The sequence below is a fragment of the Lottia gigantea genome (assembly GCF_000327385.1).
Source record: "Lottia gigantea unplaced genomic scaffold LOTGIsca_9, whole genome shotgun sequence".
Classification (NCBI taxonomy): Eukaryota; Metazoa; Mollusca; class Gastropoda; family Lottiidae; genus Lottia; species Lottia gigantea.
Window position 1 is genome coordinate 3,752,782 of NW_008710950.1, and position 19,598 is coordinate 3,772,379.

General features: G+C 31.7%; 1 protein-coding gene across 1 annotated transcript; it reads right to left on the reverse strand.

Moving 5' to 3' along the window:
- Positions 1-630: 630 nt before the first annotated feature.
- LOTGIDRAFT_203301 (hypothetical protein) lies at positions 631-19,245 on the reverse strand. The gene is made up of 8 exons (XM_009068405.1): positions 18,928-19,245; positions 18,579-18,621; positions 11,081-11,222; positions 6,879-7,039; positions 2,597-2,725; positions 2,193-2,322; positions 1,260-1,413; positions 631-1,072 (listed from the first exon to the last, which is right to left on the reverse strand). The coding sequence occupies exons 1-8, from the start codon at positions 19,043-19,045 to the stop codon at positions 885-887; spliced, it is 1,065 nt and encodes a 354-aa protein (XP_009066653.1). The 5' UTR covers positions 19,046-19,245; the 3' UTR covers positions 631-884.
- Between the last annotated feature and the right edge of the window lie 353 nt (positions 19,246-19,598).

Genomic DNA, 19,598 nt, shown 5'->3' on the forward strand with positions numbered 1-19,598 from the left:
TGTTCAGTTCCAGAGATAAATTTGATATTTGAATGAATTTTAGTCCCCAAATTTTGTTATCACATACATAAACATAAAATATCACTTAAAACCAGGGAAGGTTAACAAGGCCATATTCTTCCACCTTGAGATCTTCAGTAAGGATATCAGCTGTGGTTTGTTCACAATGACAGGAATATAAGAATATCTCTATAACAGTCCGATCAGATCAACATTGAATTGTTCTTTGGAAATCAACAGAAGAAAATTTGGATCCGAGTGCTGTTAAAGCTACAGAACATAAGAAATCATAAATATAAGATATACACTAATTAGAGAAAGGCGGCTAGTTCTCTCCAATCATCAGTTGTTTCATAAGAAAAAGTATCCTTTTCATTAACAGTCGCCAACAATCAGAATGTGCAAAACACAAGGCGCTATTTAAAGCATGATACGTTTGAATAACATTAGGCATGGGTCAGCATTGACCTATGACCTATGAGCTTTGAATGTTACATATATTGCACATGAAACAAAACTTAAACAGACTAAAACAATTGATATACTGGTGTTAAAAACACCAGCATGCTCTATGGAACACCAATATAGATCAAATTTGCAGCAAGAAAAAGTCAATACATATATAAGTGTCATGTCTTCAAATGAAATAAATTTTCCGTTTTCCTGGTATATATATTTAGGTTTCCTTATCCTGAATGAGTCTGTATTAATACGTCAAGAAGGACCTGAATATTCTCCCAAGAATAATGGCATTAAAATTGCACACAATATGAGCAGAGACATTTTTGCTTGCTCTCTGCCGAAAGTCCAATTGAATGTGGATAAGTCACAGACGGCACGACATTGCACAAACAGATACATAGTTCTCATAGTGTGTAGACACTTTAATACAAGCCACATCCTCTCAGATTGTTTGCAATGATTACATCGGTTACGGCATCAAACACAAACTGAATATTGTTAGTATCTGTAGCACAAGTTTGGTGACAATAAATTTCCTTCGTTGAACTCTTGTTCTTAGCTTCAAATTGCGCTTGAATATATGCAGCTGCTTCTTCATAAGTTTGTTTACCTACAAATATATTTTACCATGGTTATTACTTTAATAATCATCAACAATAAATCAATTCCTCAAGAAATCTATCAAAAAGTATTTATTTTTCAAAATCAGCACTTCATAATAATTGAATAAAACAAATAAAAAATATATTGCTTATATTGTAAATAATCCAGAACTAATTAATATTAACAAAGCCTACCTGTATATTCTCCAAAACATATAGTTAATGGAGATTTTTTAATCTTTTCTTCAAACAAATCTTTCTTATTTAGAAATAAAATTATAGATGTATCCGTAAACCATTTGTTATTACAAATAGAATCAAATAATTTCAAACTTTCTTGCATGCGATTCTACAAAATATAAAGAATAACATTTGTTAGTTAATATATTCTTTAGAATTATAATCATACAGTGTATGTTAGCTCCTGCATTCTTAAAATATCTCATATCTAGTTTTTTTTTGAGAAAATTACTATAAATGAAATTTACTATTTAGTTCAAATTCCCAATGATGCAAATCAACCATCATTTCATATTTCTTGTATTTCTATTTTTTTTATTCCCAAAAATTTAATTTAAGATTTAAATCAATGATTTCTATTTCCGTATAATTTTTAAAAAATATACAACTATCAATTTTGAAGACAAATTTTTATGCAGATAATTTTCTTATCTATTATTAGGACATTGGATCAATTTTAATATAAAGTAATCTGTTCCTCTGACATCATTTCTCTCTCTTATTTTACATTGATCATTCCTTTGACATTTTTCAGGTACAACAGTTTGATAGTAGTTGAAAGCAAATACAATCTCAAATGTTAACTGGGATTTTGTGTATTCTGATTAATTTGAGTCGAGATGAGTTTCCTGATTGTCTGACCAACAAACTCTATTTAATTGAAACCTCACAAAGTAATGGGAATATTAAAGACTGAAAGAATATAATTCTTAATTTCGAAAATACAAATCATGTATTAGTTGTTATGCAGACTCGATTCAAAAAAAAAAATCTTACAATTTTTTTTGCTTTTAGATTTATTTTTAACATGTCTGTCAGACTCTGCTAACCCTTAGAATATAAATATATTTAACTAAATAAAAGGAGGACAAGAAGAAATATTCTTACAGTTGTTTCATCTTCATGTAAAACCTGATCATATTCACTCATAGCTACACAGAATATTATAGCTGTAACATCTTCAAAACAATGTATCCATTTCTTTCTCTCAGACCGCTGTCCACCAACATCGAACAATCTACAAGTGTACACAGAATCGCTTATTCACCACTGTTACAACAACAAAAGAGCATTTTCAGAAAGGAAATAAGATGATAAGAGTTTGATATTCGACTTTACTGGGCCTGACCACACAGGCAGATTTACTATGAAGAAATTAACAATTAATTTGTATGAAGAAAATTCAGAGGTCAACAAAGTACCAGGAATACAAGATTCTGAGCCGGTTTTATGCCCACACAGAAAATTAGTTTAGACTTATTATCAAAAGGTAACAAAATTTGTAAACTTACTTGAAATTTAAATTCTTAAAGGAGAAGTGTACTTCTACAATACCAGTTGTTTTAACTCTAGTTCGTAAGATATCTTGTTCTGTAGGCATGTAATCTTTTGCACCTAAACGTTCTAAATCATCTAAAAAGCTGAAAATACAGAATGAAACTTAGTTGAAGAAATATGATGCTTTACGCTGGTAATCATGGTTACAACCGTCTTATGAGCAATCATTTATTCAACTGGTCAAGACAAAAAAAATTCAAATTCACAAAAAATATGATGTTCATAATTCTTTGTACAATTTTTACTTAGACTGGGGGATACAGGGATAATTAAAGAGAGAAAGAAAGTCAAAATCTATAGAAAGAGGTACTTAATCAATACTTTTATACTTTTTTGAACATTAAGTATAAAAAGAGGATCTTAAACGAGTGCTTATGTTATATTAAATTTATGAATTGAGTTTTCAGATTTAATTTAACCCAAGCAAGGGAAATATTTAATCTGGCAACAAATTTCATTCATTCATATAACAAAAGCACAAATGAAAATTCTATTTATCACACAACTATGAATAATTTTCATGATTTCCTTAAATCCCTTGCAATTTTTCTATATAGGGCCTTCATTTTTAGGTCAAGCTTCTTACACCTTTCTACAAAAAGAAAGATGTTGGTTAAGACAATAATTGCAGTGCTTTCTTTGCAAATGACTATTTTTTTTTTTTTTTTTTCGAATTTTACCTTCGCTTGTTTTCTAAGAAGGCAACATGCCACAGACTGTCTGTTGTTGTTTTCTGGTCAAAATAGTGGACAATTATTTGTTAAATGTAAATTTCCACCCAGAAATGAGCGGTGGCCAATGACTCTTTTTCGATTTTTTTCATTTATTAGCTTTAATACTGATCTGATATTGCTCAAACTTTACTGTATATAACATCGTGCTAATGTCTACAAGATAGCAATTGAAAAAATCCACAATTTTGACTTTTGTCGCTGACTTTTTTAGCTCCAATTTTGGAGTTTTTTAACCTTTTTTCTAACTTCTACAATTCTATTTTGATCAATCTGAAAACTTACATAGAGATAGACACTTTTATTGCGAACAAAAATTAATTTTCGAAATTTCGATATCACTTCCGGTTTTGACGCTATTCGCTTGTAAAATATAAAATTCAACTTCCGGAATTTTGAAGATATTTCAAAAATTCTTTTTGCAGTATGTTGCAAATGGTAATACAAAAAACTTCAAATAAAAAAATCCGACCCGGATGTAACAGAGTAGCCGCCATATTGATATATCAAACTTTGGTAAAATTCAAAATGGGGCCTCAGGGTAAAAATCGCTTTTCATAATTTTGGTATATCTGGATATCACAATCGATTGCGAAAAGAAATTTGGAAGCCGATTTTTTAAATTTCTATATTGCTTTTCTTCTAATTCTGTTTATAATTTTTCAGTAATGACCAAAATTTCACAGGCTCCTATTTCGTGACCTTGACCTTTGGTGACCTTCTGGCTTTAAAAAAAATTTGTTGCTCTTGATGATATCTATCCAGTGATATACTCATTTGTGCTGTGCAATGTTTTCTTCCGGTTTTATAGCCGATTAAAATTTACGATTTTCATCTTCAAAGAGCTCCGACACATGACCTAATTTACATACACCAAAAATTCTTATTGAATCTTACTAGTGTTCATCTGCCCTTTGTAATGATATATAACACTAGACTTTTTCAATCAAAATTGCGCTTTTTAATATTTGAAAATTTTGTACTTTCTTCTATAGTAACTGTGCGTAATTTTCTATAAATCGAAATGGGGCCTCAGGGTGTAATCCAATTTGCGTAAATTTGATATCTATGGTATCTACTATCGATTGCTAAATTATATTTGAGAACCAATTTTTGAATTTTGATTTTGCTTTTTATTTATTTCCGGTTGAAAAATATGAATACTTCAAAGGGTCGTATATCGTGACCTTGACCTTTGGTGATCATGTGACCAGATCAATTGTGATAGCTCTCTACGAGATCTTTCCAATGGTATATTAACCTTTATTGTACGGTGTTTACTTCCGATTTTATCGCCATTTGAAATTGATGAATTTTATCTTGAAAAGTGGGTTTTCCGCTTGTAAGTTTTTTTTGTGGTGTTGAATGCAATGTGAGTTGAAGCGATCTGTCGAATATGCTTTGCGTTTGGCCGATCTATATCCAGTTAATTATGATAGAAAATTATGTTACTGTTACGATACTTTGCGGCACAGTTTCAAGCGTAAAATCAAAACTGTTACGCACTGCATCAGAACCTCACGAAGCCTGTGGATCTAGTTTTATTACTGAAGTTTTAATCAAAATTACGTTATTTGGGACAATTTCATGCCCTTTACCTTCAATTCTACCTGAGTAGTCAACTTCAAAGAATGCCATGTTGTTCTGTTTACATGGTGCATGAATACTTGACCTAATTTGCATAGTTATTAACCTGTTCTAGAGTTCATATCGTTTTATGAACCTGTCTGTGTACTTGAGTAAAGAACTGTTCTGTGATAATATTTGTTATTACATGATTCTTGAAAAATTTAATGATTGTTTACAACTTTGTTTATGAATCCTATGAGATATTAAATTACCTTCCTTAAAATGTCATATTTTCTCTGTTTTGTCAATCTAATAAAGGATATTTATTAGTTTGTATATCATTGAAAGAAAGATTCATGAAATTTTTTTATGATTTACTATGAGGAATACAAGTTTTGATGTGAATAATTGTAATTTTCTAACAAAAACCTTCAGCTTGAGTATTTCTCAATATTCGGTATACACTTATGAGGTTAAGAACAAAATTATTAAACCACAAAGAAAAATAATGAGTATGACCTTTTCATATTAACATTAATTCAGTTAACTCTTTGCTCAGTTCAATGTTTCGAACTATATCTATATACAAATTATTAAAAAAGCAAAATATAGTACTCATTGAGTATAATTTCTTGTACCTGGTCACTATTTCTATAGTATAAAATCTTAGTATTTTGAAGTAATAATTATATCAAAAGGGAATTCAAGGAAATGTAGTTTTTAAAATGTTCACAAAAATTTCACAAGAATTTAAATAGTTATGAGTATGTTTTCTATTGCATATAATTTACTTATTGCATATAACAAACTGCAATAGTGTAGGCGTACATATCTGGATTTTTATTAAATTGAAATTTCTAAGCTATTATGTCAGTAAAATGTGTCACATCAATAAATCAAACACTTGAATAACATACTATTTATAATTTGTTTTACTGTTTAAATTATATCATTATGATCTATTGTATTAATTGGTCAGGAAGTATTCTACCAATAAAAAAGATAGTGGACCACATTCATATACGCCCTCGCGGCATGTGGATGGTAAATACTGAAGATTTTGGGGCAAGGGCAATAACTCTGCTTCTTACGGTTGAAAATAGCTCCAATTCGAACTTGATCTTCGTTTTAAGAATATGTCTACACATACCGAATTTCATTTGGTTCCATCAAAAAGTCTAGTTTTTAGAGCGTTTACAAGCAAATGATGTTATGCATATTCAAGATTTTGGGGCAAGGGAAATAACTTTGCTTCTAATGGTCGAAAATAGCTCGATTTCAAACTTGATCTTCGTTTTATGAATATGTATACACATAGCGAATTTCATTTGATTCCATCAAAAACTCTAGTTTTTAGAGCGTTTACAAGCAAATGTTGACGGACGGACAGGGGCGCCGGCAATATACGTCCACATAGAGAGATGTGGGCGTATAAAAACTAGAATATATATCAGTCTGAAAGATCTAAGTGTTTTACATAAGGTAGCATGTCCTAAAGTTGAATTCTAATATGAATACAATCTTTTCATCCCTTTAACTTTCGCAAGTAAGGAAATGAAAAAGAATGTAGTTTTACATCCTAAATCTTGCTCAAAATAACGGCATTTGTTTTTATTTTTTAACTAATGAGAGATCTTTCATATGCACATTCTGTAGCACATAGGCCCTCGATTATTGTCCCATCTGACCTTCATCCCTGACATGGGGAAACCTGGTTGAAAAATCAGAAAGAGCATCTCAACCTATGCTGAACCCCGGTATAAAGATATTTTGAAGCAGTATTGCAATTTCATCAGATGTAAGACAGGTCAAATTGTTACAGACAAGACTTTCTATTTCAAAGTATTTTTCTTGATAACAAAGGAAAAAATTATCACTTTTGACTATCAATACATGATTTTTTAACATTTGCTCTAAATGAAACAAAATATCTTACTATTTAGCTGAATCATTCAGTTGATATTCATTAGATCTACCAAAACATTCTTGTACACCACTATCATTCCATAGTCGTTTCATGGCTGCTAATAATTCTTCCGAAAAAGGCTCTGTATCTTCCATTCTAGCTATCACATCAAGCACCATTTTCGCATCAGACTGAAAATACAATGTCATTCATTTTATACCTGAGAAATGTTATTATTATATATGTTTTTCAATGCCATTATAATGTAGGCAAGGAATGCTGTGTACAATAATTGTAAAATAAAAAAATAATATCAAGCACAACAACTGATAACTGTATCAGTATAAATATTATAATTAATCTCCTTAATGATCAGAATTCAACATTTGCATTTATAAAGTCTGTTAATGAAATTGTGTGGTTTTGATGCAATTCATATTATTTCACCAGATTGTTATGTATATAATGTGGGATGGGGAGACCTATATATGTGCCATTATGACAGATAGCAGCATAATTCATTGTGCAGTACATTCAGTAAATAGTCTTTGACTTTCAGAGTGGTTAAAACATATTTCTCTAGTTGTCATTTAAATAAAAATATTATTATCTAAGTTTATGTTATATATTGAAAATCCAGCATTAAGTGATAATTCTAGTCATATTGGGGATGTAAACATTAAAAATCTGTGGTATTTTAATATGTAAATTTTGTGTTATCTAAATGGCTATAGAAGGGAATGAAAATCAGCAATGAATAAGAGAGAAACAAGTATTGTCTGTGTGACAGCATACTGTAGCCAACCTAATATTGATTGTCTTCTAAGGTTGCTATGCCAACACTATAAGTCTCAGCCCAATATAACACTGGCTCATTCATTAAACTAAGGAAAAGTCATATTGATTAGAATAGACTAGAAAATTAGGCACAAATCACTTTTATTTCACAATACCAGAGTAAAAGATAAGATTTTATTAAAAAAAATTCCTATTATACTGTTCATTTCTTATCAATTATATTAGTATTCACATTTATCCAAATATACATATAAAAAATATAGATAGAAACAACACAACTAAACATATGACCGGTTCATCAAATGATAAACATTGAAAACACAAAAATACATATTCTAATGCAAATTCTGTCAATATTTGTGTAGCTTGTGAAGCAATTATCATATTGATCTAAATGCCTGCATGAATTACTACCATCAAAATCATAACAATATACTCCTTGTATATATCAAACCAAACATTACATATTTAATCATAAAAATAACAAGATAACTTTATGATAATAAACAGATAATCTAAATTTTAAATTGTAACCGAAAATACCACATTAACATAACATAAACCATCATATCATCTCACAACTTCCATATCTAGCTAGTCCCATTAGAAAATTGAAATAGGGTAAGTGATATAAAGTTTGAAAATTTTCCAAGAAAGTACTGAATAGTAAACAGTGTTACTTTTAGGTCAGATCTAAAAAGAATCATTACTGAAAATTACATGAAATCCTATTTATATCTGCCAATTAGATTAAGTCATAAATATAACCTAGTTTTAAAACATATCTTACAGTAACAGACTACCTTTGACTGGTTCTGGTACTAACTAAACCACCAACCACCATTAGCCTCAATACAAGTAAGCCTATAACATTGAGTCATGGACATTTCAATAGCATGTTACTCACTACTCAGCCTTCGAGCTATTGAGGAAATACAGATTTTTTCAGAATTTCATGGCAGAAACCACTTTCAGACATAAAGTACTGCAGCTAAACATTTTGGCTTGAATAAAATTTGCTGCAAACAGAACAGTAAAATTAACTTTTTTTCACTTGTCTTCTATTGTCAATATCAATATGAATGCTTTTTTATCATAAAAGTTAAGAAAGCCATTAGCCCAAGTTGGACTTTCAACTTAACCCAAAAACTAAAGCTTGAATGTAGTTCACAACTCGGACAAACTGTAAATCTGATGGTTGAAAGACTTTGAAAGAGGATTACAATTCTTACATCTGATTAACATTTTCAGTGTCAAATGATTCAAGATTCCCTTATAAGCTTGAATGATAAAATTGACTAAAAGACAATTTTATAAAGTAACTGAAGTTGAAGGATCAAATATCATGGTTAGATGAATAAGACCGAGAAAAAAAATCGAAGATAGAACATGAGAAATGAGTAGGATCAATTAAATAAATAAGAGAAATTGATGAATGAACTGAAGCTAACAACCAATACAGCTGTGTATTGAAAATTAAACTTGATCCCATAGTAACAACATATTCTACAATAACAGTAAGTAGACTATTTTATAAAATCATATTATTACATTCTGCATCTTCATGATGACTTGCAACAATAAACCTGTGAGAAATGAAGAACATTTCAAAAGAAAGTATCCTGTCAATTGGAATATTTAGAATGCAATCTTAAGAGATGCTGATAATTTGCAACACACATGGATTTTAAGGCTCAAATTTTGGCGGTGAGCTGTGAACACTATTATTGATTGACTTACCAAAAGAAATATATTTCTGAGGTTTAAATATGATTGGTCAAAAAAAATGGCGCACCTGTATCTTTATGACATTATGTTATGTTTATGTACATGTATATCAACTTCCATTTGAATAAAAATTGTTGTTTTCCAATATTATAAAACCAAACAGAAAGATAATTGGAGTTATATAGAATTTCCCATACAGATTGAGATTATAACAGTTGAAGTCTGTGATAAAGTATCTTAGCCATAAATTATTCATTTCCTAAACTATTACAGCCACATCTGTTAGAGCTAGAGATAATTTTGTGAACGATTGTCATTCATAATATATTCAAATATAATTAGTAATAGATATAGTGACGTCAGTACTAAGTTCACTGAGTAAATATTCTAGTTTTTAACATTATAGGTTACAGTAAATGTCTATTTGTACTATCAAATATTTATGGGTTTGTACTCAAATCATGTGGATAACTACTAATAAAGTAATGATATAACTTTATCAAATGGAACAATGGTTTTTATATGAATAATTTTACAATGTTAAAGTGCTTAGTTTACATATAGATACACACAGGTGGGGCTGGGTATCGATTACCAAATTGAGATCAATTATCAACATCAGACTATCAAGTAATAATCGATTAATAATCAAAATATTTTAATTGAGAAACCTTGTAAAATGCATGCCAAAATTTTTAATTCCATGGGTTATTTTTGTGTCATAGAAGTATATAACAGCTTTAATCAGTCATTACAGTTTATTATGGATATGTTATGTGCTGAAGGAAATTTATGTGGAAGAGATTACCACTTGTTAATAGGAACACATGAGAAAATATAACTTGACATTTAATCGATAATGAAATTTGATAAACGGAATTATAAATTCCTAGAAACGATAATCAAGTATTTTACCCAGTCCTATACAGAGCTCATGCATATCTATTGACCTATTTTATTGGTATCTTCTAGTGCAAATTGTTACATTTTCAATTTTCTTCTAGCCAGTGAAGAACTTTCTAAATAACGAGAAGCACAAGACTACTGGCTGGTGATGATCACCAAGACAGATATAATGCATTGTGAAGAATTAATTTGGTATATTTCTATTGATTTAAGCTTTAAGAAGATCAATGATTTTAATCAACAAATTGTAGAAATGTTCAGTTCATCCTACTCACTCTAGATAACTTTCAGCAACATAAATAGCAATACTACTGGTATACAAATATATAGTCAGGACAATTGGTCTGATAGATTATCGGAGACTTTTTTCTCAGTCAGAAATAGGACTTTTCCAAGATATCTGACCACAATTCATTTTATCACTGAAGGACAAACAATGCATAACAAGGTCATAGTTTTGCAATACTGACACATAATATCAAAGTTTGTAGACCTTGAGAATCCCAAGACTCAATTCAAACAATATGAAAGAGCAAGCATTTCCTGTCTTGCCAACGACACGTGCCAGATAACATTTCAGTATTTTTGGGTGTGAACACAAAAACTTAAAGCAACATGAACAGTCATGTCCAAATGACAAGTGTAGTAACTTTCATAAAAAAGAAAGAAAAAAACACATCCAAATATGCATATTCAAATCAAATTAAAAGTTCACAGAAGTATTTTGAACTCTGAAGATATCAATATAAGAACATGCATCATTCCGCATAAATTGCTTTCAGAAAGAAATGTTGTCTTACCTCTCTATCATTGTCTCCAAAATTAATATTGAGTGTGCTCATGGCGCGGATAATGGCAACAAGGGACTGTATAGTATTGCTGTATACTACTGGTTTAAATTGTTTATTATCCTCACTTGTAAACCCTCCTTCATGAATAATTCTGAAAAAATAAAGATAAAATCATTGAAGGCTCAATAGAAAAATATATATTTATTGTCTGAAATGAAGAGCAAGAATATATATACCGGTACATGTTATAAAAATTAGGAAAAATTATGATCCTTTTCTTTCTTATATACTACTTAAAATTTTACTTTGATTATGGATTAGAAGCTGATCTTATACTGTTGTCATGTGTTTAAGGATTAAATCCTAACATTATGTGGTATGGCTGATGGGGACTGAATATCCAACAATTTAACTTGGGAGTAAAAGAGCTGGACTTGAGATTCAAATGCTATGGACATAAATATGAGAACAATTTTGTGTAAAATTGTCAATGTCAGCCATTGTATTTCTATTTTCTACAGTAAGAATAAGACAAAGTGATTCAGTCAATGACATTCTACCTCCTAGATATAAACAGCTATAAAGGTTATAATATGATAATTACAGGATTGCTGGACATTCCATATTAACAACCATGGAATCATACAATTTTATAAAACTTGTCTCTCTCAAAAGGCAAGTAAACATAAAGTTATTATTGATCAGTTTTGAAAGGTCAGTCATAAAAAACAAGGCCAAATTCATGAATATTCATTCAATCAAAACGATCATAATTTATAAACCCTCAATAAGACCAATTTCAATAATTTATTTAGAACATTCACATGACATTTTCATCTATTCAGTAAAAAGAATGATGAAATATTTATGTTTATCACTGGAAAATTTTTACTCTGTCGCCTACATATTTTACATCAACTATTATCATCAATTATAAGTATCGAATGTCAGTAGTTGTTCAACTTGTCATAGCTCTGATGTAAATGGTAAATGTCCACAATGACTGTCATTTCTATACTTGAATAATTAATGCCTAGTAGACATTACTCATGTCAACTCGTTAAGTAAATTAATTTAGTCACAGAGTGGCATCAGATATTCATAAGGTTAGTGCCCTTCTTTATCTCAAAGACAGGAATCGTTAGAGTTGGGCTCAATCTAATGAAAGCTTTTTATTTGGATTAGATCCTTGTAAGTTTACATGTTGAAGACAATGTGGATCTTGACTTATCTTTATACAAAAGTGAGACTAAATCAACAATTTTTACACAGACTTTGATTTATCATATGATAGGTGAAATGGAAACAATATTTGGAAAATTGTTTCAAAGATGGTCAAGTGTTTTTGTAAGTTCTCTGATCATTTGACTTGTTAAATTAAACTCCTTCAACAGACCCCATACCTTTTATCACCAGATGATAATATGATTTTGTAAGGTGATTCAATCATAATACTCATATTACCTGTCAATCATATCTCTGCTGATTACCCTACACATCCAGTATACTACTTCTATAGAACAAAAAAAAAACACCCTCTCCCCTTGCCCCAAATCAATAAACACTAAAACAATATTTTTAACATTAATCTGCCCTACTCAAAATTATGTGTAGCCTATTTTGTTTCCATGATAATGTATTACGCCACTATTTGAACAGATACCTCAGACTAAGATAACGTTAGAATTTGTCAACCAATAAAATAATACAGCAAGATGGAGGCTAAATGTGGTGCGAACTCGTCTATATTATAAAGAAGTAAATTCTGAGGCTGGCAGCAATGTCAGTCTATTACGGTTCCACAAATCAATATTATACACTGTTCTAAAAATAACCATTCTGCATTCACTACTACACTACAGTGTTGTCGATAGAACAGAAACCTTCCATTAAAATATAGCTGCTCACAGTCGACAACATCACATACTTCGAAATATTGGACTGGTCTCCATTTTAAAGGTTCCATTGTAACTTAAAGCCAATTTAACTTCTGAGCTGAACCAAATTATTATATATTCAACCTCAAAACACGATCGTCAATCTAAAGTCCCTCGGTGTGTGAAACTGTACAATTTGATTAATATTTTCATGCTTATTCGAACTATCGCTTCGAATCAGAAATTGTTTGGGAAACGAGATTGCTGATGATTCAGGCGATCCATAGATCGATGGCGACATGGAATCCAATGATACATAGTTGCTGACCAGGTGTTCCCCGTAGTCACAGTCTCTCTATCGAAACAGCTGTGTTCTCGCCGTAAAAAAATCCACGTGCAGTTCCTAGTCCGTGTTTAATTTATAAGATCCATATATCTGTCTGAATCTGAAGAGCTAATGACATATGTCCTCTGGACATTTATACAACCAGGACAGAAAAGTCTGTCATTTTCAGACAATATACATTGAAGTGCAAAAGCACAAATGTAGATGTGGAATGTGTAATAATTTTTGGTAATTTTTTTGACCAATCATACTTCAGTCTCGAACACGGGATTTTTATTTTAGCTAAGCTAATCATAGCTCACCGTGGAAATTTGAGCCTTCAAATCCAAGTGTCTGGAATTATCCGCGTTAGAACGTTTAAAAGACGAGTAGTCTGCTATCGCCTGCTATATACAGAAAAGATATTTTTGAAATAGGAAAAGTATTTTGAGACATTTTTGAAGGAATTATGCTATTTTCGTTCAGAAGAGAACTGGGCGTATAAAAATGGTCTGATCTGGAATCGATCTATTATTTACAATGTCGTAATAGACCTAATGCTTTCAGAACTCCAAACTGTAATATCAAAGAAGAACTTTCCTTACATTATGCAAACCAGAAAAGTATTTCTTCTGCTTTTCGTTCCTTTAGGTAGCCTAACATATTTCAACAGTTGGAATGAAGCTGGATTACAATCATCATATAAACAATGATACGCAGTAATAATAATATTTTTCTCGGACAGAATGTTCTGTAATAATAATTCACCAAGACCCATGTTTTGCTGGTCAAACGTCAAACCAATACATCGTTACGTCTTTGCTGACGTTTATTTGGGGTTTCTGAACTTCATTGCCTGGTAGAACTCCCCCGCTTCATGGCTTCTATTTATATAATATCTTCTTATGTAATCATCCCTTCAGCAATTGACGTTGAATAACAGCCGTCTAATACTGTCAGAGTCAATTCTTATGTTTGCCTAAAAGCAGTATAAGAGATCTTATCTTTCGATCAATGAATAACAAAGATCAATGTTTCATAAACCTTCATAGACTGTTACAGAATAAAAAGAAGCACTGGAGTAAACAATTCACACAAGGACAGATATATTTACCTACAGATTGTTTGTTTTTATTTTTCTACCTGCTCCATCTCAGCTAGAACTTTCTGCACCTGACCTTACATGAACAGTAAGCGCAATGGAGTATGTTTCAATAAGGTCATGCAAGAACCAAAATATCAGTACTGATGCAATTAATAAACAATTTTATATAACTGGTGTTCTACACCCTGTCGTGCATATTTCACGTATTTTATGTATTATGTTAAATAGGGAATTGCAATTGTCGCAGCGCGAATTCGGGATGTTCATCAATGCCGCCATCTCACCATGCAGTTGCTGGAATCTCGCCGATTCTTTCTTCTAACCTAATTATATCTTCTACCGACGTGATGCTCAGCTATCGAACCATATATTTCAAAAAAAAGGAACAAACATCCTTGTCATTTTGGTAAAAGATTGAGGTGAACGATTATACTATCAATATACTGACAATGTTTTGTTACCTTCTCAAAATGTTCAGCAATAAAATTGTATAGAAAATAAAGTAAGCCTACCATCTCCATGCAGATGATATCCTGAGCCATCACCATCATCATGGATAGGTATATGTTTTTGTTCCATAGAGAACTTAAGTTTAATAAAAAATATCTAGTATCAAGTATTTGTTGTATATTTTGAGGTTATAGAAGGTAGCTTTAAACGTTCAAGCACAAAAGACACCGTCTAGTTGCAGTACTCTGGTAGAGATAGCCAATCCTCTTTATTGACTCGAATGTTAAATAAACTTACTAATGATCCTGTACAGTTTAAAACTATGCATCGCGGCATTTTAGGGTTCATTTCCATAACTGTGAACTACCTTTAATGTGAACTGTTTTCAGAATTGCAGCTGTAATCCAGAGATTTCCCTTGAATTTTGTGTGTTCTTTTGTAATTCTAGATAACTAAATACTTTCAAATCCTACAGCCTTTTTACTGTAAGTTTGAAAAAGTAAGTAAAAACATGAGTATTACTTTTACAACAGGAGTAAATCTGTCACTGCAAAATCAATCGACCGGTGCCCATGTAGTTACAGAACAGTGAATATCTAGAACACAACGTCGTGAGTAATGAACCGTACAGCCAAAGTTTCACAACCTTCAAGTCAAATCCGGGATACCAAGATTCTTACGATGGGTATTTCAACAGAAAAATCTGTTTCGTGATATTTGGTATATGTTTTGGTCCTGAATCACTGGTTCCCTTTATTTATTGCCGTCCCACAACTATCAGTTAATACATGGTTTTGATGAAAACAGCTTTGGACTGAGTGATGTGTTCCAGAAAAGGTGTAAATATATATCTACTATTCCCTCTTTATTATCATTTCCCGTGATAAATATAGAACAATGATGACTTTGAACGTGTTTCCTGTTTTTTTATCACATATATTTTGCATGTACACTAGACTTTAATGATCGTAGATTAGCCAAGATATCCCTACACGTAACTATAATATCCGAAAAAAGCTTCTGTAAAGATGGCTACGTTTCTCAATGGTTCTAAAGTTAATTTATACTCTGAAAACCAGTGTAAATTGACCTGATATAAACTTATCTTAAGAAAACCCTGTTCAACATTAATGAAGCGAATCTTTAAAAAGATTGTCTTTTCCTGTTACAACCAAATCATCTTTTCTTGCATGATTTCATTGTATTTCAATCCTCATCCTTTAAAATTAACTATATTTTCGTGTTGTTAATTTTGCATGAAAATGTTTGATTGTGTTTATAATTTGTTCTGATACAACAGGTTGAAATCAAATAACGGAAGGTCATCTCTTACTTTGGTCATGGTGAAAATATATAGGAACAGCCAATATTTGTACTTTCGACTTTCGTAATATATTATATGCAACAAGCAGACCAGGTCGAAATAAAGTGGAACATGTCGTTTCGGGTGTATTTTAACTCAACGTTTAATTTTTAATATTTCAACGTGAAGGGAGTGGTAGATAAAATAAGTAAGCTAACATTAAGTAACAGTTTACAGTAAGTACTTAAGGCGCAGGGTATCTCCCAATACTTTTGATTTAATAATAATAGGCTATATTCATATTTTCAAAGAGTAGAATTTCATAAAGTATGACGGATTTTACAATTACTGTGACTCATTGCTGGCAGAATCATGAGAACCTTTAACACCACCAATTAGATTCTGCTCATTTGTTGAATTGATTCGACGACTGAAAATTTGCAATTGTAGATAGTTGACATCAGTAATTCGTGCTCTACTTTCTTAAAACACGAAACTGGTAATCAGTGTTGATTGCAGTCAGTTTTATTGCTTATATGAATCTTTCTCTCTTGCCGATCACGATGGATCTGGTGAGATGTGAAATACCCATCTACTATTGTTGGTTGGTTGGTAAAGGAACAGACCAACCGCTTCAAGCAGACGCTAACATCACAGACTATCCTCCTCGGTCAGTCGGTCTATACTTTTATACGAGTGGTATCACGAGTCCACAACCAATAACAGCGAAATAAGACCACACTAGAGCATGTTGTAAAACCCGATGCACTTCTCAGCTACAGAAGAGATTGCATATGGCATAAATGGTACAATTTTACGTGACTCATACTTCCGTAGGATAAAATAGCATGACAGTAGATGCATATTCTTAGCAAAAAAAAAAATGAGATGTGCATTAATTATATATATGTAATGTATTATTTGTAATTCATGAATAAATATTGTTTTTTAAAAAGATATGCAAATGAAACGTCTCATTTAAAGGAGCTCAAGACTTGCATAAAATATATACATTAATTTCGTGGAGTACTGATTCGTATCCAGCCATCTTTAAGATAGTCCAGGCTTCAATATTGCCGGCAGTCATCTGGGAAGTAATTTCATTTAGATCGATTATTCTTTCTATCTACAGGTTTATTTTCAATATTGAAATGTGCAGAATGAGATAACCTTAATATATCTGAATGTAATTAATTTGAAAACGACTTTTAGATTCATTACTATTAAAATCTATCTAATAGCTATCGATATGGGCCCAGCCCTGTCTGATCGATAAAGTTTATTTGCTGCGCGGGTAGCAGTATTATACCGGTACTATCACGCATTCTGTAGGAATACCATTTCTATAATAGCACGCGCCATCTGTATTCCACTTTACCATACTCCTTAACATTCTTTAAATAGAACATATGGTGAAATTATCTTTACCTTTACTCTAATATTTTTTATTAATATTACATGTACAGCATATTTACATGCCCAAAGTTATCAATTTTCTCAACTGTATTGTATCAAAAGCAAAGAGAATGATCGAAATCTCTGTTGTCGGCAAAGAGAATCTAGGCCACCATTTTGAATTGCTAAGCAAAGCAGTCTGTTATAATTTATGAATCATGGTAGTGTTGAAAACCACATTTTATATCCTTAGATTTGAACTGAATATGATACTTTTATCTTTTACATAGTATTATTATTGCAACATGGACAATAAATTTCAACATTTAGACCTTATTTTTAATTAACATTCGGTATAATAACTATTTATTTGATTATCTATTTAGAATATGGAAAATGAATGGGTCCTTCTACGATCTACTCCTAAAGATTAAAATTACAGCACAGTAATGTGTTTTTGAAGGTTTGATAAAACAGAGGTTATCTAAAGCCAGCTGTGATTTGATGGTCAGCGACGTCATGGTTGAATAGAGTAGGTCACTAACTATCTCCAAAGTACAATGAGTTGCAAACAGCTGACAGGCCTCATGTTGCTAACAACATAACCATAATTATAAAAAATCTAAAACTATTATGGACACGTAATCCAAGTCTTCTACTGAGTGTAACAAACATCAATGAGATTAGGGATTTCAAATCTTATTCTTTTAAGATTAACCAGATTATGAGATAATCTGTTTTTTGGGTTAAGGTCTTCAACGACCAGAATTAAAAGTTCTGTTAACCTGAACTTAATTTTATATGTGTTTTGGTTGAGCTAAATTCATCATAATAAGTCAAGATAGGTTGAACCAATGTTATATCGATATAAATTAACTAGTGATATTAGTGAACAACCCCACCCGATCAGAAAGCTTAGTGATAAATAAGAACTGGATCACAATGTGATAAAATCTGACCATCTATAAACTTTTCCTGGAGAGCACAAAATATATCATTTACCGTATAGTATAGACGACATTCTATGCAATAAATAGAAATAATTTGCTTACTTCATTTGTTTGACGATAGTACTTTTCCCCGATTCACCCGCACCTACCAAAAGAAAATACATGACGATATAACATTGCTATTATACAAGGTGACATACAAATATTTGATAGAAATTGAGAAAATATAATCAAATGTGCTGAAATGCATAACAATAAATGATATATAATCAAATAAATTCAGTCTATGTACTTGGTGCCATTCAATAATGGTAATGCCAAGTCTGTGAGTTATCCAAGATGGCCGCCGCATAATAACAATCATGTACTGTATACCGGCAAATGTTCTTCTGAGATTACACGACATGCCAAAGAGTGCAAACTTAAAATAACCAAATTGCAAAATGCTTACCTAAAAGCAACAGTTTTATATCCTTTGCAGCTTGGATTCCATCTTCTTTTAAATTCCTTTCAATCGCTTTACTCCTTTCCATAGCATCTCGCTCCTCGGCACTGAGAGTACACCCCATTCTGACTGATTATATCCAGCTGAACGTTCACAAAATCTGCTATGAAACCTCCGCTTCCGTGTTGAGTAAAATGTATCCACACCCCACCCGCACAATGAGGGAGTATCCAAGATGTTTTAACCCCCAACTACTCCGACACCTCACCCTGGTTCTCGATCTTGCTATGCTTCTGCATAAAAAGTGAGATCTCGATACGGTCGTGAACCAGCGAGATACGGTGAATGCTATGAAATAATTCTCTATATCCCTTTACGTCCAATCAACGGCAAAGCGAGTCACATCGAGGCCGGCTACACTGCAATATACAGAAAAGCGGCGGTTAGAAACTGTTTTCCTGCCGTACCATCTCACTAATTAGTTAAATTTAACACCCTTTTATCCCCCAAAATGAAAAATCTTTTAGACCGGCCTCAGCCTAACAGAACAAAGACGTCGAAAAATATGCCAATGTATTGCATTGAAACAACTCAGAATATCGTCGTATAAAATCGATCGCTTTGTGGGGTCGCTACGTGACGTCATTGCATTGCACGGGCTCTGTGGACATTATTCC

Bases quoted from the DNA above. Each gene is read 5' to 3' on its own strand.
- LOTGIDRAFT_203301 (XM_009068405.1), bottom strand. From the start codon at position 19,045: ATGGGGTGTACTCTCAGTGCCGAGGAGCGAGATGCTATGGAAAGGAGT. The intron at 2,726-6,878 runs GTAAGATATTTT...CTGTATTTTCAG, and splicing joins CTGAATGATTCAGCTAAATA to CTTTTTAGATGATTTAGAAC. The intron at 1,073-1,259 runs GTAGGCTTTGTT...ATATATTTGTAG, and splicing joins ATGTTTTGGAGAATATACAG to GTAAACAAACTTATGAAGAA.